At 36.1% G+C, this 27,820-nt stretch overlaps 1 protein-coding gene across 3 annotated transcripts; it reads left to right on the forward strand.

The window, feature by feature from the left end:
• Positions 1 to 2,565: 2,565 nt before the first annotated feature.
• On the forward strand, positions 2,566 to 27,298 carry PDLIM3 (PDZ and LIM domain 3). 3 transcript variants are annotated; one of them, XM_050337942.1, is made up of 8 exons: positions 2,566 to 2,778; positions 8,421 to 8,572; positions 10,133 to 10,217; positions 17,004 to 17,071; positions 20,309 to 20,572; positions 23,184 to 23,314; positions 24,425 to 24,536; positions 25,361 to 27,298. In XM_050337942.1, exons 1-8 carry the CDS (start codon positions 2,686 to 2,688, stop codon positions 25,548 to 25,550), a joined length of 1,095 nt encoding a protein of 364 aa, XP_050193899.1. In that variant the 5' UTR covers positions 2,566 to 2,685; the 3' UTR covers positions 25,551 to 27,298. The 3 variants fall into 3 exon arrangements, with proteins under 3 accessions (XP_050193899.1, XP_050193898.1, XP_050193901.1); XM_050337941.1 differs by having other exon boundaries at positions 23,184 to 23,311; XM_050337944.1 differs by lacking the exons at positions 17,004 to 17,071; positions 20,309 to 20,572 and adding an exon at positions 16,370 to 16,557 and having other exon boundaries at positions 23,184 to 23,311.
• Positions 27,299 to 27,820: the final 522 nt, after the last annotated feature.

A 27,820-nucleotide genomic window follows, 5' to 3' on the forward strand; every position in this document is an offset into this window, starting at 1 on the left:
TTTCATAAACTTCTAAGCAAATTTTGAAACTTGTTTAATTACAGATGTGCTTGGTTTTGATTTCTATTTTCATCTTCTCTGTAATTTGTGCATTAAATGTGTGATTTTTTTTTTCTTGTTTTCCTTTTAATTTTCAAAAAATGTAAAGGAGCAGTTGGGAACATACATAAAATAATGACTAGTGTTTAAAAAAAAATCCAAAGAATATATTGAATGGAATGAGATGCTGGTCTCATATTAAGGCATTGAAGTACTGTTCACCCTAATTTTGAAAAATTAGGTCTGTAATCTATATTTGCAACTCTGTGTTTGCAAACTGACATATACATGTATTGACTTTCAGTCTGTGTTGCTAAGATTCTGATAACTGCACTGGTTTCATGAAGTGTTGCTTCTGTCATAGTATTTCTACTTTGCCAATTTTACAGGTGATTAGATATTATTGTGACTGGGGATGAAATTTGTTGTCCTTCATTGGTTTGCTTGTGAGCCTGATGTAATGTCAGCTCATATTTTAATTATGGTTCCTGGCAAAAAAGATGTAAAGCACTTTTCAAATTTTGTGCTTTATTGATGCACTTGTCTAATTTCACAATTAATTTTATGAGAGTTGAATGTTTTCTTAGAGGATGTGTTTTCCTGTTATGTATTTTTCTTCCCCCTCTGTAATTCTAAAAAAACAAAAACACCTGTGAAACATCAATAAAACAAGATCTAACAATTGCTCTCCAGAGCAACAGCACCTTGGAGAGCAAGTCATCCTCCCATTAAACCAGGCAGGGGGAAAAAAAAAAAAAAAAGAAACTGAGCAAGAGCTCAGTTTCATATATGCAGATGCTTTCCATTGAAATTAAGAGCAATCACCTGCCCTCCTCTGACATGTATCTAACAAGTTTAAAAGGGACATATGAGCAAACCTCAGCATAGCAAAAAAACAAAACAAACAAAAAAAACCCAACAAAAAAACCCCAAACAAACAAACATGAACAAACTTTACAGACACTTAAGCAACCCCAAACTTGGGTTTCTTAAAATAAAATAAAAAACCCCACAAACCCAAAAAGTACACATTAAGAAATAAATCAATAACTTAATAACGGGAACTTGAAAGGAATCTCTGCAGTGAACAAGTTATTATGCAATTATAATTTTTGACACTGGAAACTGAGAGCCTGATTATGATCTGAGTTTGACCTGATACTGAAATTCTTATATTTCCAATCATTTTCTACTGAAGTGCATTGCAGGATTGACTATTTGAAATTGCCAATACTCAAAGAAAAAGAAAATGCAAACTACACACAAAAGAACTCTTTAAATGAATATGTCTAATATGTTATTCATTCCCAGCTACAAACCAAAACACATTACAGGATTCACTTGCAAAAGAGGAATGAAAGAAGGAGTAGCAAACGTGAGAGGGATTTTCACTTGAAACAGATATCAGGGAGGAGGAGCAAAGTTAAGAAACTGAAGTACTACTTGGTGATAAATTCTGACCTTGAACACATACATATTCAGGCATATACTGAACCAATCTCAAACCATGTTTAGGACATACCAGAGTTTATACACTACTCACAAGGAATTAGTGGATTTTTTTTTTCCTGAACTTCCAAATATACAAAAATATTTGAGCTACCAAGACTGAGATACCACTGACCTAAACACCTGCCCTGTTTCTTTAAATGTGCCTATCTTCCTTCACATTCCTAATGCAAGGCTGTACCCCCACAAGCTGACAATGACTGTCACAGTGCAAGCTTTTTGTGACACAGATATCCTTTCTGATAGTTTATTTTGAAACAGTCACTACACTGGTTTTGTTCTGATCAGGGAATGAAATAATACACTCTGAAAATAGAGAAGGTCTTTGAAATATTCTGGACAAGAACACAATTACAAAAACCCATGATGAACACTACTATTCTACTAGCAAGCCACAAGTAAAGGACAACTACCTTAAAAAGCTAACATTTCTCCAAAGCAAAAAAAGACATCATCACCTAATACTGCATTTCTCTTCCTCAGTATGAGAAATATGTATGACATCAGTCCAGATTTTGCAAGGCATTAGGACTGGTGCATGCCATGGTCTCAAGTGACTATCTAAAAAAATGCAGCTGGAGGGCTGGAAGGACTTTTTAGTGCACTAAGCTATTACATTACAAAGAAGATGTAAAACAAGACTTTGAAAAGGAAATTTCCTTATCAGAATTTCTGCTTACATGAAACAGAGTCACGTATAAAGTCAAAGCACTGCATTGCATAGCTGAATCAAGCACCAGCAACGTAATCAGCATGTTATCAAATGAGCAACAGGGTGGCTTTAAGAAACCAGAAAGACTCTGCATCCTGAAGCTTACTGATTGTCTGGCTGAGGGGGACGCTGAAACAGTAGATAAAGCTGATGTATTTGTTGTAAACTTTCCAGATTCAAGCTTTATTTGTCTGAGTGTGATACTCCCCTCTGTGGGTGGAGAAGCGGAGGGACTGGCTGACGTCACCCGAAGGGATAAAGTGCAGTGCCCACAGCTTTGGAATGAGTAAAACTTCTTAAGAGGTATAAAAGGTCAGCTGCCCTGTCCGGCAGGTGCTCTGCTGACAGCAACTTTCCTCCTACAGCTCGGCTCCTCACACAGACCTTAGGAAAAGAGAAGAGTAACCAAGAAAAAACTGTCCACAATGCCACAAAACGTTATTCTCCAAGGACCGTCACCCTGGGGATTCAGGCTCTCAGGAGGAATAGATTTTAACCAACCCTTAATCATAACCAGGGTATGTACTCTTTACAGTTTCCTTCCTATTTATTCCATTTAATAGTTGCTGTAGATTTTTGCCCTTTTCTGGAGTTCAGAGATGCAGGCAAAACTGTGAGTAGATTAACGAGTGGCTGCTAATTCTGAGGAGAGCCAGCTGAAATGCTAACAGTTTTTACAAGTTTTGTGTAACAGGCTTCTGTGATTGGTCTAAGAGACTTTAAATGCACTTCTACTTGTGCCTCAAAAATTAAATTCAAGTGCCTTGGCAGCAGAAAAAGGTTGGCATGATTTCCCAGGCATTCAAAGTTGTGTTTAAGCCTACTAAAGGCGAGACCTCACTTTTATCCTTTCCATGACTAGCCTTTCAGATCACTGGAAGAGAAGACTGCTTGGCAGCAGCTCCTCATGTCTGAAAGTTTGTGCTTTGCAAATTAATCTGACTCTTATCTAATTAAATCAAGTACTGATTATTGCCAGCAAAGGCAATAGCAGCTGTTTTTACACATGGAAAGGTTTTCACTTCCATTAATGTTCAGTCAGTGAATTATGAGAAAGTTGTCCAGTCTTGAATATGAAAGAAGTAGTTATTTTGTGTTTTCTGTCATATTTAGAAAATGAAAATTTACCTACCTCCCTCACCCCCCTCCCCAATTAAGCGCAAGAATCTGAGCCTTCATTTTTTTCATGGATTTCAATATATTAACTAATATCTAGAATTTAAGAAACCAGTTACTGTCAGCTGCCCTGCATCTACAGACATGGACCTATTCAAAAGACAGGATACATATTTTGATAGTTTGAAAATTGTGTTCAATGCACATCAGACCAGAATTAGTTCTCCCTATATTTTTGCTCCTTTTCAGGACCTTAGACACACGAAATGTGTGTCCCATGAGCATCCAAACTGTTATTTTTTTTTACTTTTTTTTGTCTTTTTCTTTTTTTTTTTTTAATAAAACCCTGCACTATGACTCACTATATACATTATGCCCAGTATTGAGCAAGCATCAAGAACCTTGAAGATGGATGGATACTATTAGTGATGCCTTGCAGTAAATACACTTCCAAACAAGAGTCTGTAGAAAGTTTAAGGATCAACTTTTCCCATATTAACTAGTAAAAATTTATCAATCTGGAATAAATTATTAAATTAGAACATAAAACATTTTACATATTTTAAACAGAAGTAAATCAGAAGGCAATATATTATACTTGACTGTTACATGAAATGCAGTTACATGAAAAATACTCATAGGACATAGCAAAGACTTTGGAGAAAAATAAGATAAAAACATTGAATAATTAAAAAAAATTCTCTGAATGTCTTGAGACCTTCATTGCCTTTTATGGGCCTCTAAAAGAAAAATAGTTTCCATTATCTCCAATGAAAAATATTTTAGCAGTGTCTGGTTTGTATTTTCTTTGTGTTTAGATTAAGTACAATGAAGTTTAAAACTGCAATAACAAAGGATGTTACTATAAATGTCACTTTCTAAGGAATAAATTACTTTGCAGTTGACTCATACCTACCAAATGCCTCACAAGGCAAAAGCCATTGGTTTCTGGCATACTACAGAAATGTTCAAAATCACATTTCAAGTAGAACAATGAAATTATGTATAGGAAAAAACCTACATGGTTAAGTTTACTTAGCTCAAATTCAAGAATATTAATGGTAGATTCATTTAAAGTTAATATTTTTGTTCCCACAGAATACATTTAGAAGAGTGCCATAAGTATTCATACAATACCCTTTAAGAAATAGTGAACATTTCATAAGATTCATAAGTCCTGTCTCTTGGGGCATAAGTGTTCCTTTTGTAAAAGGTATCACCAGCAACCCACTCACATTTGGCTTAACTGTCCTGGCAAGAAAAAAAAATATTAGCCATTAAACAATAAATAGAAATTATTTTCAAATACATTTTGAATAAAATAATTGGACAGGTGTTATATTTGTTTGGCTTGTTCAACAAGGAAAGCTTTTAGCAGGACTTGTCGAGAGAGACAGACAACATAAGAGACTATCCACCTGTCTAAAGAACAGATGTCACCTCAACAGCTCATCTGCAAATTGTTCTGCTGTTTTGACTGTTTCAAGCAAATGCAAAAACCACAGACCATGATCACTGAGAGAGAGGAAGAACAGGAGGGGACTATAATAGACATATTTAAATTCTTTTATGGTCAGAAACAACAAATTAACTATGAATACTGGAAACATTTATCGAAATACTTGGAACTTTGCATAGAGGCAAAGAAATTGCATTAATGAAACTGATTAAAACCTTAGCTTAATCAAACTGAATAATTTCAGTTTATTCTAACTAGAATAATGTAACATTTTGGGTTAAGCATCTAGAGGAATGCAATCCAGAATTTAAGTTCCATTGAATAAAGCATTCCAGGAACAGTTGAGACTTTTAAAGTTTAGAGGGAATGGTGAAATATTATCAACTCTAGATTTAAGTTCTATTTTAATATAGGCCTTTACCAATCACAATGCTAGTACTCATATTAACTCAATTTTATATTTATTCATTCTGCAGACATTCATAGCTATCTTCAGAAAACATAAAGCCTGAAAATTTATGGTGGTGTAACATGATAAACTTTACAAGTCTATTATCGGAGAGGCTGTCTTCAGTTTCATAGGAGACATTGACCTGTATGTGGTTAAATAGCCTGTGACATCTGAATGATCAACACATATCCTTATACTTATCCAAACCCAAGCTACCTAAGATACAGAAGTAACAGGCATGACATACAGGCATTTCCTGAAGAGCAAGACAAAAATGTTCCCAAAGCAACAGTAGAATCTACCTCACCTGCCAAGGTGAGCAAGCAACAAACACTACTCGTAACACAATTTAAGTGTTAACAATACACACTTAATATGTAACTAATAAGCCCTTAAGAAACAATAACTCTTATATTGTTGAGGTACCCACAATATCAACATTATACCCATGATGTGATGGAATCCTGCAATGAATAACCCGGCCTCTTTCTATAAAATGTAGGCTGCTGTACTTTTGTCAGTCCACCTGCCCTATAGGCAATTGTCAAGATTTCCCACCCTCAACATACTGAGAGACACACAGCCATATTTCTCCTACTCCATTCTAGCAGCAGAACACTGGCTCTTTCTGTCAAACCCAGGAAGATCAGATGAGGGAAAGGATTATATGAGTGCATGTAACTCTGCACCCCAGCAGGCCTGGGCACGTAATGCTCAGCACCCCCATCAAGGTGTTAAGGACCAAGAGACACAACTCAGAAGCTTGGCAATAACCAATTCAGCCAAAGAACAGGAAATACAGACTCCTGGCCCTTTTCCTCCTTGCTCCCACCAACTGGTAAGCCCATTCAAACATATAAATGGTATCACTGCAGCTGGTGACAACTTATAAAATCCAGGGGATTTACCATCAACACAGAGTAGGTTAGGTCCTACTAGCAGCACAGCTGCTACAGATATGCTGCTTTATATGGCAGGGTCATTATCTCAGTACATTGCTAGAGTGTGCCACAGATAGAGCAGATGATTTGTTGTGACATACAAAAAGCATAATCTACTGAGTAACCCATATAAGGGTCATACAAGCTACCTTACCCTTGAGAGGGAACCAAGAATGCCTAGGTTTTCCCATTTTGGGTATTAAAACATCAGCAGTCACACTGGAACACTAGGAATTCTGCTGCAGTTTGTCATTGCAGACATATTCACAACATGCTAAGCAAAGTCAGGAACAATTCCCCGTGAAAGGGAGAAGCACCATCATACTTCTAATCCCCCATCTTATTACAGTGACGTATGGGGTCTCGGTGCTGTTTCTTTACACCTACAGCTGTTGAAGTTTGAGAAACAGAAAATTTTGGAGATTTCAGACTTTCAATATGAATCGAGGAAGTTGCTTATAAATTCTAACAGATTATTCAGGCACCTTAACACCTTGTTAAGCCCACAGTACACTAGTCCATTCTTTTGAAGGGTGAGAGTGTAAAAGCCTCCAGCTGGCCACAAATACCCATTTGGAAAGTCCGCCTGACTTGATATCAACACATGCATTGCAATTTGTCACAGTGACATAAAAAATAAGTTTACATACTGGAATGCAGAAGAAGAGCCCACAAAGCAAACTCTCATTAAAAAGAATTTTTCTACTTGGCTTTTATGTTGACAGTACTTCAGTCACCTTCAGAGATAAGTCTGCCAGCTTCACCAAGGCTGAGGTTCAGGATGTGCTGGAGGTACACTGGGCAGCTTAATCTCCTTTGCTGGAAAATTGTGAAACACCAGAACTGTAGAATGTCTCCATAGCAAGTTTTCTGGTCCTCCTTAATCACTTTTAATAATCGAGATAACACTTGCTTTTGCGGTAGCAGAACCTACACTGAGAAAAATTCTCTCCAATAGCTTTTTTACTTAATATGTGCCACAGATAAAAGAACTGCTATTGTAAGTCACACTATGTTGACATTTTTGTCCTTCACTTTGGGATTCATTTACTTACAAATAAGCAACTAATGTTACTTGGATGAATCAATCTGTCCACTTTGTTCTGCTGTTTCAGAAGAGCTGAATTCCAGAAGCTTATGTGCCACACCCCTCAGTTTCACATTGTTGTCTAGGTAATCAAGTGTCACCTAAAATGGCAATACACAACTAAGGGACCTAAATCCCACCCAGTGACCTAAGACCTGTTGTGTATGTGGTATGTGTAAGTGTTGTGGTGGTAGGAGAAGTCACCTTTTGCAAATAGAGGCCTGCAATTCTACAACAAGCTTCAGTTATGTTTAAGGTTGTGTACTCTCTACAAGAGTTATTTTAAAGCAAAATTATGTTACATTTCAATTATTTTAACAGTCATGTAGAAAATTATCAAGTAGACAAAAAAAAAAGAAAAAGGTAAGCATAGAAGGATAAGCTTAGGGCTATTTCTCTGATGTTGGCACATTTACATAAGGTATGAATTGCACCACATGGATCACCCTGAAGGAGCAGCGACACTGTTACTTAAATGCAATGGGACTTAAAGATAAGCACTTTAAGGAGTTCAGGGTCTGAATTAGACATGAATAAAGAGTAAAATGTTATTTTAGTATTATTATCATATTTCTGATTACTTGGCAATACAACGTGAAAGCCCAGGCTTACAGAAGACTGCTATACATATATTTAAACAGTGCTTTCTATATTATTCACTCCAAGGGCACATCATACCCATGAACATTAAGGAACACAATTTCTTAATGGCTCTTTTCTTCTGCTGGTGGTGTTAAGGTGAAAACATAACTTTTTTTTTTTTTTCAATCAAGTTATATGTGGCAGTTAAGAAAGAAGATTCAAAGATGAGTTACAGTAACTACAGAAATCAGAGTGGAAAATTAATGCAGAAGTGTAAAGATAATTACCATGTAATTTGAAGTTATGATAAATAAAACATTTATATTATGATCTTTCAAAAGAACTACAGAGTGTCTGGCAAAATTAAGAATTCACTTTCTTTGTAGGAAATCATACAGTTGTTTACAGGCCCACTCCCTACCTCCCCCATCCAACAGAAAATAGGGAAGCATGGTGAAGTTTATTTTCTCTATCAATTTTCAGGCATGCCTGGTGATTAAGCAGTTACATTTTGGTCTTTTCAGATTACACCTGGAAGCAAGGCTTCAGCTGCCAACCTGTGCCCTGGTGATGTTATTATAGCTATTGATGGTCTAGGCACAGAGAACATGACACATAATGATGCCCAGGAGAGAATTAAAGCAGCTACACATCAGCTTTGTTTGAAAATAGAGAGGTATGTGTACATGTCTGCTTATTTCTGAAAGAAGATACTACTCAACCAACTGATTATACATTACAATTATTATGTCATATAACTATTTAAAATAGTTTGAAGAATTTCATGACATCTTTAAAATTACAAGCAACCAGACTCACCTTATAATGTCCAGGTCAAGCAAGACTCCCTAGAACTCATCTTCATAAGTCAAAACAATTGTTTCCCTCGGGTTACTTGCCACATGACTCTGCTGACTCCACAAATCCTGTATTCACCATCAGTAAGCAAGTAGTTCCTCATGTTTTGGGGAAATAACAAAACTCTCATTTGCTGTCACTTGCTCAGTGACCTCTCTGCTCTAATGCTTCCTCAGCCACAGGTGCTTATCATTGCCTCCTGCTCCCAAGCCCAGACAAAGCTGCTGGTATATCCTCCCAGTTAGGGAAGACATCATGTCAGGCATTCCTAAAGGGCCACAAAAGAGCAAGTTTAAAGCTAAACCCTTTGGTCACAACATATTAAGCCAGATACAGGTTTCTCAAATCAACATTCAAAACAAAACTAAGAAACACTCTCCTACCTAAACTGCAGGAGTCCAGAAACTTCTGTGTTCATTTCTCTTAGCTAGAGCCAGGAAGAGAAACAACCTGCAGCTTCACATCTCCAGCTGAGTTTGCTCAGCCTTTAATCAGAATCATTTAGCACACTCATTCAGCTCTCTCTAAATTAAGACAGCCCTGACTGACCTGAACCCTTCAAGGAAGCACAGCTCTTTATTACAGCTGAGCACAATATTTGTTTCCAAATACAGAAGTTGGAGTTGTTTTTGAAAGGATCATTGTCTAATTACTAGATCACACATCATGCTTAAAAATTCCTACAGCTAATTCTGTTACAGACTGATATATGCATTTTAACAACATCTTGAGAAGCCATTTTCAAGATGTGGTAAGTGTATATATAACAAACAGTTACTAGATTAGTATTTAACATTACTATTATGCTACTTTAAAATGACTTGCCATATTTCACTTTGTCAATGAAAATGGAATTGTAAGTCGTATTTTTGTGTTTGTTATCCCTGCCTACATGACTGAAAGAATCTTCTGTGCCACTTTGATTTACACTTGCACATACTTTGCATGCTTAGATTGCACTTCTACATTGAAAAGCAGGCTTTACATATATATTGTTATCATAAAAAAAAGAAATTGAAGTTGTCCTGGTTTAGGATTATTGCTATCATATTCATTTATTTGTGCAAAATATTCTGAGGACCCAACATTCATTCTATCAACCATTTAAAAAATAAAACTTTACAAAGTTTGGTCAACTCACTATTAACAATTTAAACTATTGACAATTTATTTCCCATTGTTCATAGCATACATAATTTTTAAAAAAGTAAATGCACTTTATATGTATTGATTACATATCATCAAAGCTTTTTTATGTCAAAACATTAAAAAAGCATAGAAAAACCTGCACATTTCCAAGCTGCATTATATTTCATAGGGACATATACAACCCTACAGGAATTCAAGTTATTTAAATTCTGCATTTCTCTCTTTCTAGGGCAGGAACTAAATTATGGTCCCCACAAGTTTCAGAAGATGGCAGAGCACATCCCTTCAAGATAAATTTGGAAGCTGAACCACAGGTATGAATTTTGAAAAGTTACCTAATCATTTCACTTTGCCTTTCTACATTCTTAACAATCTCCCTTGTGGTCATTAAAATTCTTTGAACAGAACGTCATCCATTATCTCCCAGTTTAAGTTAATACAAACCACCACGAATATGACATATATGGACACCATTTTATCTGACAGAATGCTTTTGATTTTTCAGCTATAACTAAAACAAAACATTAACAAGCTACAATACATTCTTTAAGACTGTACTTATCACCACCATTTTATTATGGAAATAAAATATGTTATTTTATTCTGATACAAGTTTAAGTTGCTTTAACTCTTTTAGAGATTCTTTATCATATGGGGAAGTTCTTCAGTCAGGAATAAATGTCAAGTACTTAAGTGATGAACTCATCAGACCACATAATTCAATTTGATGTAATGGTTAAATAGAGAGATCCATTAATGCTGGATCTCTTTATTTCCATACATTTTTACGCTACACCACAGAACTAAAGTTTACAAATCTGTACAAGACCCATGTGCTGGTCTTGTATGAGCAAATTCACTACTTATGACCAGTAAAGTCTTGATCCTTGTATATGACCAAAGCAAATCCACTCAATTGACATCATCCTCTCTTCAAGCTCAAAAAAAAAAGCTACTATAAGTCAGAGTCTCTGTACCGTCAATAGCTAATTAGCTAGCTACTGTCTACCCCTAGTCCTTTATTTATTTGTCATTCCTTTTTTAACCTATACGAACATTTGGTGTTCTAAGAGGGGGGAGGGAAGAGCATTCTGCTTATCCTAAAACACCAGGTTCAAAGCAAGTATGTCAAAGTATTTAATCTGTGTTATCCTAGAAAATGTAAGTGCAGATTCCATGTCAATAAATCCTGTGCAATAAGTACTCCCACCAATTCAAAGTTTTCACAGAGACACTTCCAAACATGGCATTTCAGTGTTTCATTTCTCTCTCTTCATTCCAATCTAAAAACTTGCATTAGACAGCAAACTTATTTAGAAATAACATAGCCTCTTCATCAGCAGGAGGTACTATAATGAAGAAACAAAACTATTTTAAATGTATCATTTTGTGGAATAGTAGGATACATATTAAATGAATGGCAATAGAACAAATTTGCTAAAAAAGCTATAGAGAAATCCATGCAGGCATGTATGACAAAAAGAGTAATCCCTCTGCATGAAAGCTGCATTCCTAAAAAGGACAGTTACTTTAAAATAGATCACAAGATTTCACTAAGTGTTATTTGGCAGACTATTGAAAAGCAGTTTCCATTTGGCAATCAGAAAAGCTGTTTCTCCTAGATTAAAACCAGCCTTTTCATTTTAGTATATCTCTCTTTCCTTCCTAGGAAAACCAGGAGCACTGAGTATATTTAATAAATAGTAGGCACCAGACAAGTAGAAATGCTTTCAAGCAAATATGTTAAACCATTCCTGGGATGATTTCCCTTTTAGATTAATTTCTTCCATCCAAGAACATCCATCACTCTGACCTCCCTATGGAAAAAAAAATAAATATAGCCTTTTGTTCTACAATTGCTGCAATTTTAAATTAAATTTTATCATATATTTAGTCCCAACAGGAGTCCCAGCAACATTGTATATCAGTAACAAAAACAGTACAAAGTTTCTTTAATTCCAGATGACAAATATTTGCACAACCTGTGCTGTCTAGGTCATATAGGAGAAAGCCTTTGACACCTTCTCCCACAGCATACTCCTGGAAAAGCTGCAGCCCACAGCTTGGACAGGGGCACTCTGTGCTGGGTTAAGAACTGGCTGGAGGGCCATGCCCAGAGAGTGCTGGTGAACGGGGCTGCATCCAGCTGGTGGCCGGTCACCAGTGGTGTCCCCCAGGGATCAGTGCTGGGCCCAGTCCTGTTTAACATCTTTATCTGATGATCTGGATGAGGGGATTGAGTCCATTATTAGTAAATTGGCAGATGACCCCAAGTTGGGGCGAGTGTCAATCTGGTGGAGGGTAGGAGGGCTCTGCAGAGGGACGTGGACAGACTGGATAAATGGGCTGAATCCAACCGTATGAGGTTCAACAAGGCCAAGTGCCAGGACCTGCACTTTGACCACAACAACCCCTGCAGCGCTACAGGCTGAGCACAGAGTGGCTGGAGAGCAGTCAGGTGGAAAGGGACTTAGTGGTTCTAATCAACAGGAGGCCGAACATGAGCCAGCAGTGTGCCCAGGTGGCCAAGAAGGCCAATGGCATCCTGGCCTGCATCAGGAACAGTGTGGCCAGCAGGAGCAGGGCAGTGATCCTTCCCCTGTACTCAGCGCTGGTGAGGCCACACCTTGAGTATTGTGTTCAGTTCTGGGCCCTTCAGTTCAGGAAGGACATTGAGGTGCTGGAGCAGGTCCAGAGAAGAGCAACCAGGCTGGTGAAGGGACTGGAGTGCAAGTCCTGTGAGGAGAGGCTGAGGGAGCTGGGGTTGTTTAGTCTGCAGAGGAGGAGGCTCAGGGGAGACCTCATCACTCTCTACAACTCCCTGAGAGGAGGTTGTAGCCAGCTGGGGGTTGGTCTCTACTCCCAGACAACCAGCAATAGGGCAAGAGGACACAGTCTTAAGCTGTGCAGGGGGGAGGTTATGTTGGGCATTAGGAGGAAGTTCTTCACAAAAAGAGTGACTGGACATTGGAATGGGCTGTCCAGGAAGCTGGTGGAGTCACCATCCCTGGAGCTGTTAAAGAAAAGACTGGACGTGGTACTTAGTGCCATGGTCTAGTTGGCAAGGTGGTGTTAGGTCATAGGTTGGATCAGAGATCTTTTCCAGTCTGGTTGATTCTGTGATTCTGTGACTGGTGTGCAGAAATGGAAAATCACTGAGTTATATTTCCTCCATTTCTATAACAATTAAAATTACTCAAAAGGTCATAGGTCTTATAAACATAATCAGATTTTTTTAACTCTTGCCAAATAGCCATTTTAAAACTCACCAAGAAAGTTAAGAGGAGTCAGTCATTTAAAATGTATTATAAGCCAACTAAATAGGAAAAACAGATGAAGACTTAACCAATATTCTTAATAAGTATCTAGTTTCTCTTTGTAATAAAAGATAGTTAAAATGAATGTAAAACCTATTTTAAATTTTTCAGACTTTGGCTAACTATTTGGCCAAAGAACACTTACTTTATCTTCAGCAGATGAAAATTATTCTACACAAGCTTGGATATGGTTATGTGAAAACGGATAAGACAACTAAATATTGTTCCTACTTAGAGCTATGGAACAAGGAACCTTTTTATGGTAACAAACTTCTGTATCAGGCTGAGCATCTCCCAGGAGTCATTTGGAGCCTGATAGAGGCAATTGTCAGAGCCCAGTGAAAGCTCTGACTATTTTTAAACCTTTGGAAGAGGAAATTGAGGCAACAATTCCGACTTACAGCAATAAGTGGCTGACTGAAAGTGATTCTTGAAAGCTACACATTCCCACGTAAAAAAAAGCCACCCTAATTTTGTTAGTCTGGAGCAACCTATAGCGTGATAGATAAATAATAGGAAATAAACGACCACTTGAAGAATTACCAACACAATCACACTGTATTCTGTATAAAAGCAACTTAGTACATGCAGGTCTCCATGAATATAATGAGAAAGATAATCTTTCACAAAAGGCAAATTATAGAATTACTTTTAAAATCGTTTCTGCTACATTGTCAATGTCAAATAATATGTAAATGTTTTCTGTTACAATCCCTTTAACATCATTGAGAATTATTTTATATTCATTACCACAATTTCTTGAATTGCTTTTATTTGAGCTTTTCTCATTTGCATCTATCTTTGCCTTTGAACATTTTATTCAGTGAGACTTTTGGCCCTGAAGGACATTATACATTCCTGGGAGATACACTGTGCACATAGATAGATATAAAAATCTAAGAAAAATACAAGCCACTCTTTTAAAACGTAACTTTATAGCCTATTACAACTTAAAATCAACTTTTGAAACAATATAATTGTCCTATATATTTTATATATATAATATATATATAATATATATATAATTTTGAGGACCTACCCCTTCTTTTTAACAGCATTTAAAGATCAAGATTTTAGCCACATGATATCTCCAAAATGTACACATTTGTATTCTGTCACAGCAATTACCCCAATGAATGCCATCATATGGTCTGTGTTGGACACCTTCCTACAGACTTCGAAGACTACCTTAATTCTATTCCTGATACCTATATCAATGCAAAAATGTAGCTAACCCTGCAAAAAGGACATCAATGAGTTGGGAATAAAAAAAAATAAAAATAAGAAATTAAGTACTGCAATTTTCAAATATTTCTGATTAGGAATTTCACCACCTTTCAGTTCTCATTTAGCTTTTGAACTAAAAGAGGACTTTTTACAGATTCTATGAGATACAGTAAACACAAGAGCTGGACTATTTTTGCTGCTGTATGTTCTGTCACTGACCTTTTATATGATTAGATGAGTTATAAAGAAAACTATGTAAATCTAACTAACTGCAAATACGTGTTTCACAACTGTTACATTGTAAACATGCTATTATGGTACCTCATCTTCTATTCATTTCTTAATAGGAAATGAAAAAGGAGGATGAAATTACAATGTTCTCAGTTGGTTTTGTTCATTTTCAATCATACATGGATTTAAATCAATTTTAAACACTTTGACCTTAATATCTTTCATTAAGTAGCCTTATTAGATTATTTCCATTTACTAATACACTTTGTTAACTGCAACTCAGTTCTATCAGACAGAAAGAAGGAATTGCAAATAAAATCTTTGTGGTCATTTATCTGATTGCTGCTTTCAGTAGCCTCTTACAGTGCAATGCTGCTAAACATTTTCATTTAATAAAACTGCTCTTTACTGTTTGCATATTCTGGTTGCACATTCTATATATCCATGACTTTTCCTTATTCTGATCTTAAATATATTTCTGAAACTGCTGTACAACAATCACACTCAAAACTACAGCCAAATCAGAGAACCGGCAGAGATTTCAATGAAAATTGAAATATTAATGACCTGTGCTACCTTAACGTTGCAAGTTCCAGAAAATGCCAATTCAGGTTGTAGACGCCTATTTGTTAGTAACAAAAGCTTTTTATTCCATATGGATGGAAGTTCAAGTGCTCTCACAGCACTATTTCCAAAAGACATCAGGACCACAGCAGCTGGATGGACTGCAGCAGCTAGTGTTCTTCACCCACTAGGGTAGTAGGAAAATGAGCTCTCAGCAGATGACAGGGCTGTTTTTTTCAAAGTCTATTTCTGAGGCTTAGGGGTGGACCTGAGCTGAAACGGACTCAGAGGAGACTGCACTAAATATGCACAATACAAATAAGTGAATTTTCACACAGCCTTTATCATTCCTGGCCGAACACTTACAGACGAAGATTTTAAGTATCTGAAAGATCATCAGAGGTTTCACTTCCAGACCTTATCCCTTATGGATTCCACAACTGGAAGAAATTATTCTGGCCAACAATTAAAAAAAAAATAGTACTCCAGAAATAAACAAACATAGGAAGAATGATTTCGAATTTATCCATTTCTGGGTTTTACTTATTTATGACAATTTCACATTATGTTTAAATTATACCAGCATCACAATTTTTGATGCACAGGTATGCTTCAAAGGTGAAATATGTTCAGAAAAATATTCTCAATTTGATGTACATTCAAGACTATTTCAGTTAAAAGAAGTGTTTAAAATCATGTGCATTCTAGGCAAGACACTTAGAATAAAAGTCATACTTTTGGGAATCCCTCTATCAGTATGTGATAAAAATGCAGAATCTAGAGATTAGCACTAAAGCAAAGCAGACAAGCTAACTATCCATGAAATGTTTCTAAAAGAATGTAAACAGTGAAAAATCTCAAGAACAATATGGAAGGTCACTATAATATTCATCCTGCCCATTTATTTTAAGCCTTCTGTTTACCCGGAGGCAGGAAAGTAAGGTGTATGGCTTAAGTAGCATATACAAAATTCATGGAAAAATATAGGATGCTTGCACCAGTTAAAAAATAACAGAGTTGCAAAAGTAAAAAATGCATATTAACAATACTGGTGTTCTCAGTTTTACTCATTACTAGCTTTGGTGTGCATTGTAGCTCTGTGTATTTTGTCTGCCTATCACGTACAGGAATTCAAGCCTATTGGTACAGCTCACAACAGAAGGGCCCAGCCTTTTGTTGCAGCAGCAAATATTGATGACAAAAGACAGGTAGTGAGCTCCTCCTATAATTCTCCAATTGGGCTCTATTCATCTGGCAATATTCAAGACGCGCTTCATGGACAACTGAGGGGTCTCATTCCTAACTCATCCCAAAAGTGAGTACTAATATTTACTTATAATACATAGTCATTTGTGGTATTTCATTATCTGTTCTGTTTTCAATTTAAAAGTCCAGCTCTTGATGTTTTTTTCTGAGAATCGGGAGTTTATTCATTTTTTTTTTAAAATGGTGATCAATAAAACAATTTTTTCCAACACAGAGAACTATCCATTCAGCTCTGTAATAACAATACTTGCAGGTAGCTTACATTTGCACTCTACATTGGGCTGCAACACTACCCTCTGATCTTCTCTCTTATAACTGCACTTTACTCTGAATGTTCCTGAACACTACAGTGTTTGCATTTTGGGTACCCAAGAATGAACAAACTAAACACAGTTATTTCATGGTTACAATTTTAAAACTTTTCTATCTTCATTTTAACTAGAAATGATCATTTGTAGGCCAAAGAAAGATATTTTAATCCTTTTCTCTTTACAGGATATGAACTACTTCGAACACAAGCATAATATTCGGCCCAAACCTTTCATAATCTCAGGCCGAAGCAGGTTATAAACTTTGAGTGCTGTGCTGGATTTGATGCATGGTGTTATTTTTTTTAATGGATGGATACTCACCACTGACATTAATAAAGCCTATAGATACAATTGAAATTTACTTATAGTACTAGATAGCCTAATGTCAAAACTAAAAATAGACCAAAAAAATGAAATGGTTGACTCACAGAGCTCAGGCTTGGCATTCAAATTTCTATTTCCAAAAGAAAGCAGGTCTACCCTTCCATCTCAGTTATATTGATAAGAGTCTGAGTAACTGTATCCATGAACCTGATTCAGTTTACAGCATAGCACCAGATACTGTGTATTTCCAGATCTTTGGCACTGTGAACTTCTTCTGTCCAAATGCAAATACATATAATTTGTTAACTTGCTAAATAAAAGATAGCTACTTATATAGATTATAAGCTAGGCCATTCAGAGATTTTAAGTTTGCATTTCAGCAGATGTCTTTCCAGAGGACAACCTAATGCTGAAATAAAATAGGAAAACCAATGTCACAGACATGTAAAACTCCAAAGAAGAAAGGCTTACACATTTACATCCATCATTTTGATGTAATAATCCTCTATCATAACTGGTGATGAAATTCCCCACTATTGTTTACATTATTAAATACAGAGAAGGAAAAGCCAGTTCAAACTCTGTGGCTAAAAATGCAAGGAAGCTCAAAAGCGCATGAGGGATGCAATATATTGCAATGTGACCCTTTATCCTTGCTAGCAGGAGCAGTTTTTACTAGTGGAATTAGTGTTCTACATTTAATTCTGAAAAGCTATAACGCCTGCATTTTAATTATACTAATTTAAGTATGACAAACTACAACAGAAAAAACACAATGACAAATTATTCCAGGGTACAAAGGGCAATCGCATATGGATCATCAGTTTTGAGAGACGCCTTAAATTTTTCAATCATCTGACTGTAGGAGACGGTCCCTCCTGCTAACAAGAACTATCAGTGTAGAACGCCACCACAGTGAAGAACAGGTGCCCAAGGACAAAACAGTTCTTAGCAAACATCTGTGGCTTCTCACTATAGGTAGCGCTTACAGACTGTACCAAAACTGACTTTGAGACCACTAGGTATTGTTTTACATGTGCCTACTGGATTTATGAAGATTCAAATGAATGTATCATGAGCCTAACCTCCTAATTCAGAAACCTCAATTACACACTGTTTTCCAGTAAATAGCAATTTCCCAGCATGTCAGATAAGGAAAATAAACTGCAAAAACTGCCCTGACAGTAATGCAACAAGTTTCAGAACTTCAGTCGGGCAAGGTCTGTCAGCACTGGAGAGGCCTGCACTTGCAAACTGCACAATCTCTGACACAGCGTGTTACATCTATGAAAACTTGTTGTCACAATGTTTGGGTGCTACTTTTTCATTAGTCTGGCTCAATACATCCCCAGTGCTAAACACAGCAAAAAGCAAGTCACCACCTTGACTGTAACTATCCTTTTAGGACAGATAGCTGAGTCTAAATAGGACTTTGCAAAGTAGACCTGATTGTGGACTGGGGGTTAGAACTAATGGGTTGGACATTGGCCAAAATTTTGGGCTTTATTCTGGCAAAACTAACTGGAGATTAAATTTAATATATAACTATATTTTATTTATTATTCACCCATAATTTATCCTGGTTTAACATTGCTTTGGCTGCTCATAGCAAGAGTTGTGGTTTTTCTAGTCTTTCTCGCTGCTTTCCATTTACTAACGCTATCAGCACTGACAAAACTTACCCTACTGCAGGATCTACAAGTGGGTTTGATTCTTCTAAAAGAAAATACTGTGAATTCATATGTTGCCCTACATTCTTTTGGCTCGCTCATGCTAGGTGATGATGCACAATTACAGTTTGCTATAAGGCTTGCCTACCATTTCTAGAATAAGCTTTTTTTTGACTTGTCTTCAATGGTAAAGAGTGTATTTTCCTTTAAAATTTTAAGAAAGTGGTCCTGCACAAATTCTCCTCTGAATCATGGGCAGAATTTTGGGTTGTCTTTTCCACCCAAGAGCAGCTAGTAGGCAGAGTACTGTACTATCAAACTGGGAAATAGAGCATTCTCCCAGGTTTACACAGAATCATCAGCTTGGAAAAACTAACTGCAGCCCTGATAGGAAGGTTGGAGGATGTATTTGAAGCATTTATTGTCTCACAGCTCTGAATATCACGTCAATGATAACCAGGGACTGTGGAAAAGCCTTGGTTACGTGCTGTTACATAGCAACAGCAAAGAAATACTCCATAACAAAGAAAGCCTCTGAGGTACTATGGAGAGAAGACTGAACTGTATAAAACAGTGACACTAAAAAAGACTCCAGGCCTAACGTCCACATTTTTTGCTAATCTTTTCCAGGTATGTTGAATAGCACAGTAACTTCAGTAATGTCAAGCAAAATTAATATTTCTAAAAAGCGTACATCTTATTTTTTATATATAAATAAATTGTAAAGTCTACTTCAAAAGCAGGAAAAATTAATTCTCTGAATATATACCCACTGTTGTTGTGAAGGACCACTTTACATTTTACTGGAAACACTGTAATTTAGAAAAGCAAAAGTAAGCCTGGATGCTTTATTATCTCTTCTTCTTTGTAACAATAAACAAATATGTATCTTTTTAGTTGTTAAACAAATCTTAAAATATTAATAAATAAATTATCGTAGAATTCAAGGAAATCTAAAAAATGGCACACCCATTATTTTACACTAATTTATAGGAGTCTTTTCAACTGTGGACTGAGAGAGCTGTGAGGTATAGAAGTGGAATGATGTGACTAGGATTTCAGTGCTGCGGGTGTTTATTCTGTCACTGCATGGACAACTCACACAACCTTTGTATGCTGCTGTTTTATAGACACTAAAAACAAAGCATTTTAGGGAAGCTTAATGAATCCTCAATAAAACCTAGCGTTACAAATGTAAAGTGATATTACATTCTGAATTATTCCATCTATCAGTGGATTTTTACTATCTTTAAAGACCACATGCATGCCAGAATTTCAAGGACTGCTTTATGACTGGCATTGATAATTTTTTCAGGAAAACTCCTTTCAGTGACTACTTTTGCTTTTCTCTACTTTCTATACTTTTGCTTTTCTGTCTCTGTTCCATTCATGCTTTTCAGGCCTGTTAACATCACCGTATCTCTGTACTTTTGTCTTTATTCCCTATAATCCAATGCACACTGCGCACTCTTCTGTAACGTGCCTATTAACACAGCGGATGCAGCACTCCTTCAGGGATGGACTGTGGCAGTGGACGCAGTACCCCCTCTTCAATTAGCACGGTTAGCTCTATCTGCCCCACCGAGCTGAAAGCAGTGTCTAAGATGGCCCCTAACATTCCCTTGGAAATGGAGCTTCCTGGTGTCAAGATTGTGCACGCTCAGTTTAACACACCTATGCAGTTGTACTCAGATGACAATATCATGGAAACACTGCAAGGCCAAGTTTCTACAGCTCTGGGGGAATCACCTGTCATAAGGTAATTAGAGCAGTATCTTTCATATTTCTGAATATACACATTTAAAACATGCCAAAAAATCACAAGGTCTAATAATATCACACCCTTTCTTATGAAAAAGGGGGAAAGGGTTAGAGAGAAACTAAGTATTTAAAAACATTCAATATTTTCATTAAAATAGCAGTAATTTCCATTTTGTAACCCAAAGTACTAAAGGAGTCCTTCAGAATTTACAACTAAATATTTCAGAGGTAACAATCTTCTAATTGTGGCTAATAAACAAAAACTGATTATACTACCTGGGCTATTAGCTGACTGACCACTCCAAATCAATATTTTGCTTCCCTCCAAAATTCAAACCTGTTTCTTATTATTATAATTATTTATCTGATAACAATTTAATAATCTTCTCTTATTATTAAGTCATAAAATATTATTAAATAAAATTTAGTTCCACTGTTGAATTTCAGGTTAAGAAGACTAGGAAATCTTTTAGATGTTTAGTGTTCCAGATATTTAATTCTCATTCAGGGCAACTCATTCAGTACAACTAGGTCTCACACAAAAAGAGATAGAATTTACTGTAGTGTAGGCCTGCTAATCCATGTCCAACTTATGAATTTTATCCATTGCATGACTAAAAGTTGGGTGGGAATCTTATGTATATGGATAACAATTATGATTATACAATGCAAGGTTTAAGGCACTATTCATTTTTTCCAAGGGATCCTTCACCAGTCACATTCCTTTATCTTTACTTTTGCATAATAGTAACTTATTTTTCTGTTTTACAACAGTACTTAATAATTCATAATATGTATGGTATAAACTAAAACTAGCTACTAATATTTTAAATAAGCAATAATCACTGGTACCAATGAGCCTTCTTTCACACCTCAAAGAATTTGGCTGCTACTAACCAAAAAAGCCGTATTTGTATAGAAGTATTTAAGTTCATCCAACCTGATGAAAAGAAAACTGTAGTTCATGAAGTCTTTGCAGAGTGAAGTTACTCTAGTGCCTGAATATTTATCCTCAATCAGAACAATTAGAGAACAATAAAAGAAAAATTTGCTTCTTCTTTATTCTGAAATAAAGGATTAAACCCAAAGTAACCAGATTTCACACTGCCTGTGACATTGACAGTTTGAGAACTGATTCTCTACACATCTGAAATGTCTCTTTTGTTGTGGGATTGGTTTTCACTATGTGTGCATTTAGAAATGTAATCTCACACATTCGTGTCTGGGGTTTTTTTGTTTGCCTTCTGTATATAATTGCATTATCACTTGTTTGATCTTTAGAAATATTTTAGTTAAGAGGATACAATTCTAGGGTTTAATTAATCATTGCCAAGAATAGTAAAAACTAAACTACTTGTATTCATTAAAAGCTTCTGACAAAAAAGGGAAATTGTAATTTCTTCAACAGCTTAAAGATAGCTCAAAGAAATCTACTGATTGATGAAGATGCAAACAATTCACATAAGCAACAGAGGTCACTGCTCAACTGCTGCTGCTCTTACTGGGCCATTTGGCAGCTTGGATGCTATCCTGGGAAACAAACAAAACCATTTAAAGCAAAACCCAGTCTAATTCTTTGTGGAATTGGTTGATTAGTTCCAGTGGCAACTTAACCTAAGATTTTACAGACAGTAGGTGGCCAGCTGCAAAAGGAAATTTAAACCAGACATTTGTGTGTGTAGCAGTAAGATAACAGACTTCATCAAAGTAAATTTAGACCTTCCTAATTAGCCCCAGTAGTAGTTTGAAATTTACAGATGTCATATATTCAGTCTAATTCCTGCCAGTACATATAGTAATCTACCATTCCTCTCAACTACTTAGGATGTCATTTATCATGAACAATTCAAGACATTCAGCACAGTTTGAAATCACATGAAGTATTCTTAGGAAAATCCTCATCTTGCAGGTCATTTAATATTTAACCATCAACTGCTGTTTGGACAATAAATTACTTCATCTTTTTAGCATAAAATTGTCATTAGAAAAGTAAGCCATGTCTCATTTTTATTAAATTAAGAAATAGAACATCCATTTGTCAGTATTCACCTTAAAATGCTTCCTACTATACAATACCTATTTCTCTCTTTTTTGTCATCTCCATAAGTTAAATAAATAAGAATTTTCTTAACGAAATAATCACTTTATTAACTAGTGATTGAGCCAACTTAGAAGCCATATCTTCCCAAAAGATTTGTCTGCTTAGGTTTTTGGCTGACCTTATGTACAGGTACAAGCTGTGATTTTAACAATATTCTCGAGGCCAGGTGCTGTGAAAAGGGAACTTCTGGCTACCCTACCAATGAGGACCCAGTAATACAGCAGATGATTATAGGAATGAAACTATTTTGAGGTTAAACGGCCTATTTCCAAATGTCAGTAGAGCCAGAACAGTAATTATGTAACAATTGCACCGATTTAATTTTTTTCCTTTAGATAAGAAGGAGGCTATATAAAGCAATGCTACCAGGAAGAGAGTCTTTCAGTAGTTGTCAAAACACACTGTCTTTATGTTTGTCTCCTGAATCATACTCTATGCCTGGTAGAGCTATTGCTTTAAAATTATGTTTCTTAAACTGCTTTATCTGCTCTTCCTCCCTTTGCTACAGTGACACATCTTCCAACTCAGTGACTCAATCTGACGTGTACAAGATGCTCCATGCCAACCAGGAGGAGCCCAGTCAGCCGCGCCAGTCTGGCTCCTTTAAGGTGCTCCAGAATTTAGTCTCCGAGGAAGGTGGTTAATAATGACATATTCTACCTGTTCAAATAATTTTAAAATGTTTGTGGGAAGGGGGAATCTGAGAAGAAAATAAGAGAGATCAGAGATATAAGAATTGCTGAAAGACTAAATCATTCTGTATCTTATAATTTATCACACCAGTCTCCTGTCTTTTCCCCTCCTTGCTGGTATAGGTAGCAATCTCCTCTGTGAATACAATGGAGGTGTTAATCACCTTTTTCAGAATCTCTTCTCATCTTTTAAGATCATTAACGTACAGCTGACTTTAACTGAACAATAAAAAGTTTTATGTGAGAGAATTTTGGGACAAGCTCCTTATACTCATGACACCAAGAAAGAAAACGCTCTCTTCCACATTCAGGAAAAGAGGAATTAAAACCAGCTCTTAAAGTCCCCTTAAAACCCATTCTGTCTTCATTCTAAATAAAAACTGAAGAGAACAATATAATTTACAGTCAATTTCCTTCAAATGAAGACATTAGGGAAATAAAATCCCTAAAACTGCAAGTTTGTTATATTTACAGTAAGCATAAAGAGTAAAATAAAACAATAATAACCTAAAAGATAAAATTTTAAATTTTAATGTTTATGTCTCAATATTTACCAGAGAAGGGATAAATACATCTAATTATATATATATATCATTTTGGGGTTTTGCTCAGCATTCTCTTGTATTTTGTTAATATTTTGTATTCATATCATGCTACTCATCATCCCTATTTTTTTGTATGGTGATTTATATAAATAAGAAGCTTTCTAACAATAGGTCTTGATTTTGTTACATTGCTATGTTAAAACCTCCTCCCTCTCCTGCTATATTCAAGACCTACTATCAGAGAGTTAGACGATGTCCATGAGACAGAGAGCACTGCATATATAATATTTTTTTGTACTTGCTTTTTGGCTACGGCTACACAACACGCTTCCTGATTCCAGAGAGGTGGAATGTGGCCCACTAAAGCTGCTTCACTATAGTGAAACAGCATTGTTTGTTGATGTAAGTGAAAGCCTGTAAATATATTCAGAAGTATATTTACAGGAAAAGTACTTACTGCATCAGATGCTTTTATATCAGACAATACATAACCGGGTTGTTTTGTTTCTCAGATGGGCGCCCTGTGGGTACAAGAAGTGTGAAAGCCCCTGTAACAAAGGCACCTACTGCCATGCCTGGTGTCCAGAAAGTGCCACTGTGTGACAAGTGCGGGAATGGAATTCTGTAAGTTGTTTCTTTTTAGTTTTAGAGATCTCTAGCTCAAGTGATTTCTACGTCTCTAATTATTAACCTGTAGCTTCAACAGTTTCGATACAGGTTATTTCAGTGTTGAAAACATACCGTCAAGGTTTTAATTGAGATTTCTCAGCACCTTTTGCAAGTCAACCATTAACACGCACATAATGTAACCAGCAGTTATCTGTGCTGTGTTATCTCAGGCTGTGAATTCTCAAAAGTTTCTTGGTAGTGCAAAGCACCCTTCTCCCAACCCTGAGGGAGTATCCAGAAAGCTCTGTGAGCCTATTTTAAAAATACCAGATTTCTACCTGAATTACATCACTAACTTCAGTAAACGCAGATAATGATGAACTCAGAGAACAAAGTCGCTAAAGAAAGGAATGTAGTTTTGAAAGTCATTTTGTCACTCTTTTGATAGGTTAGGATGTACTTTCTGTCTTGTAACCAAACTAATGTGTTTCTTTACACTCTTAATTTTCCAATGTACTAATGAACTATGTGATCAAATCTACAGCATTTTATGTCACTTACTCAAACTCAGCATCCAAACTTGAATTATATAGTAGTTTCCAAAACTGCCAGACGAACAATCTTAAAATAAATACATAGAACATTCTTTGTGTCATACAGTATCACAGAATCATAGTCGTAGAATGGTTTGAGTTGGAAGGGATCTTAAAGATCATCTAGTTCCAACCTCCCTGCCACGGGCAGGGATGCCTTCCACTTGACCAGTTTGCTGCAGTTTCTTCTCACTTTAAGTTCATATGAATTAATTGGGGTTTTTTCTTTTCATTGTTTCCATACAGAGGAACAGTGGTGAAGGCACGTGATAAATACCGGCACCCAGAATGTTTTGTGTGCTCTGACTGCAACCTCAACCTGAAACAAAAAGGTTACTTCTTTGTGGAGGGCCAGCTGTACTGTGAAGCTCATGCACGAGCTCGGATGAGGCCACCAGAGGGATATGAAACAGTCACCGTTTACCCAAAATGCTAGTCTTAGGCTGACACACAAATATATGCATGCACACAAAACGCCATTTCCAGCTTAGAACTGCAGTACCAGTGTCAGGACTTCTGCCTAAATCCAAAGTAGCAGCTTATAAACCTTCCCTTGGGGGATTCTGGGGGAGGTGGAAGTCTGTATTAGCCAGCAGTAGCATACTGTACCAGCAACATTCTGCTAAAACATTGTCTTTGAAGTTGTCAACATAAGTCAAGGAAGTATAAAACGAAACAGCTGTCCTGGAATACAAAAAGTGAAACAGCTGAGGTATTGCATGAATGCTACAACATATAATAAGCACTGTAAACAAGGCATTATTTCTAACATAAATTAAGTATCTATGCAAACAACAACACCATCAAAGTCTTACAGTCTACAAATGTAGAGGTTTGACAGGTCACTTAAAAAGCAGCTATTTTACATGGATAGTACAAAACAAGCAGTTGTTCATGTCTGCTTCAGCTACCTATTATTCAACCAGCATTAATGTGCACCCCAAACAGGTTTTGCTTACTTTGCTTTGAATTTGGGGTTATATTGCCTTAATTTTCTGATGCAGCAACTGTGATGAAGAATAAATGTCAAGTCACATAATAAAATGGTTAGTATAATAAAGACTGGTTAGTATGAAGCAAAACAAAAGTTCTACGTTGTCTTAATGATTTGCAATGGCATGATCTTTCACATAACTTAGCAAAAAATTATTCTAGGCATGCACACATATATATTGTTTTTGGGGGAAAGAAAACCCCACACTCTAATAGGAACTCACTGCAAATTGAGTTTGAAGGAAAATTTTAAAACCTTTCTGCAGAAAATTATACTGCATTTTTTGTCTCCATCTTTTAACTTCCATAATAGAAACAAAGGGGAAATATCATCATAACATCTTTGTTGCTGGAAAATTAAAGCTTGGACAACTTTAAAAACAATTGTTAATTAAAATATGCAAAGGAAAGATCTGTTATAAAAAAATTAGTGAAGTCCTAAGGAATAAAAAAAAAAACAGGCTGAAAGAATACATTTTTGTCATCAATTCCTGACATTTGTCATGGGCTACATTGCTTTCAGGTAGCTGCCAGCTACGTAAACACACCTAACTGGCAAACCAAACCTTAGCATTTACAGATAATGTCAACACAAGTCAGAACTTATTTATTGGGGTATTTTGAACCCAATTTAAAGTAGAATAATCTACAAAATTTTTATATCAAGTCTACAAGACTAACAAAAATTAATAACCTTATATACTTTTCCCATTCTACAACATAAGAAGTTCTAAAATGTAAGTAGAATATGAACTCAAAATAAGAAACTGTACATACGTTAAATTTACTTTAAAAATTAACAAGTCCCAAAGATTGAAATAGAACATCCACATATTCAAAGACTTTTCAAAATGTCTTAAAGTATTATTTCAGAATTTAGGAGTTTTGAAAATGTGTGTGTCACTACATTTATTATTTACTTTTGTATATCAAAAGCAGACAAAAAAAGTGTTGCACCCTTTCTGAGGTTAGTTCCTGAAATATTTTTGGGCACAAAACATAATTCTGCTCTTCAGGTATCATGGAGGCTATGAATAGTATTAATATTTTCCCACTAATAAAGCCCACAATTCTGAAAATCCTTTTGAAAGTGAGAGTGCACATAATGTCTATTTTTACAAACTTAAAATGTCATTGGTGTTTTAAAATGTTTGTCTAATGTTTGTGCCTTTGTATGTAACTAAAGGTAAAAATAAACCTATTACATATAAGAAATATTCTGTGTTTCTTTTCAACTGTTATGGAAAATGAGAAAGTGTGAGTGTCAAGTGACCTGAAAATAACAGAAGTTTGGCATTTCACCCTGACAGAGCAGTTTGCTTCAGACTTATCAAACCCCTGGCAAGAACAAAAGGCAATTTTTGTAATAGGCATTTGAGTATATAACCTGGGCTTTCTAAAACAGAATGACATCAAGTTCCTTCAAAACTAAACACCAAAAACTGCTCTCTTTAGCACGCCAAACATACCAGTTATAAATGTGGGAAAATTGGAAATGCAGATACAAGAACTGTTATATTACAAGGAAGTCATGGAACGCGACCTGATGCTAAAACTTTGGGGGAAGTTCAATGGTATTGCATCATCATGTAGTGCTATTTTGAGAGGTTTGAAGTTGGATGTGACTTTGATAGAATTAGAAGGTAGGCCTATCTAATTGCAAGTACCAACCTATAAGAAAACATTTACACCAATGTAACATAAAGGAAACTA

This window comes from Myiozetetes cayanensis, unplaced genomic scaffold, assembly GCF_022539395.1.
Source record: "Myiozetetes cayanensis isolate MyiCay16 unplaced genomic scaffold, myiCay2020 scf7, whole genome shotgun sequence".
Lineage (NCBI taxonomy): Eukaryota > Metazoa > Chordata > Aves > Passeriformes > Tyrannidae > Myiozetetes > Myiozetetes cayanensis.

Coding starts and splice junctions, on each gene's coding strand:
- PDLIM3 (XM_050337942.1), top strand. CDS start 2,686: ATGCCACAAAACGTTATTCTCCAAGGACCGTCACCCTGGGGATTCAGG. Junction 2,779..8,420: donor AACCCTTAATCATAACCAGG/GTATGTACTCTT, acceptor TGGTCTTTTCAG/ATTACACCTGGAAGCAAGGC. Junction 10,218..17,003: donor ATTTGGAAGCTGAACCACAG/GTATGAATTTTG, acceptor TTCTCTTTACAG/GATATGAACTACTTCGAACA.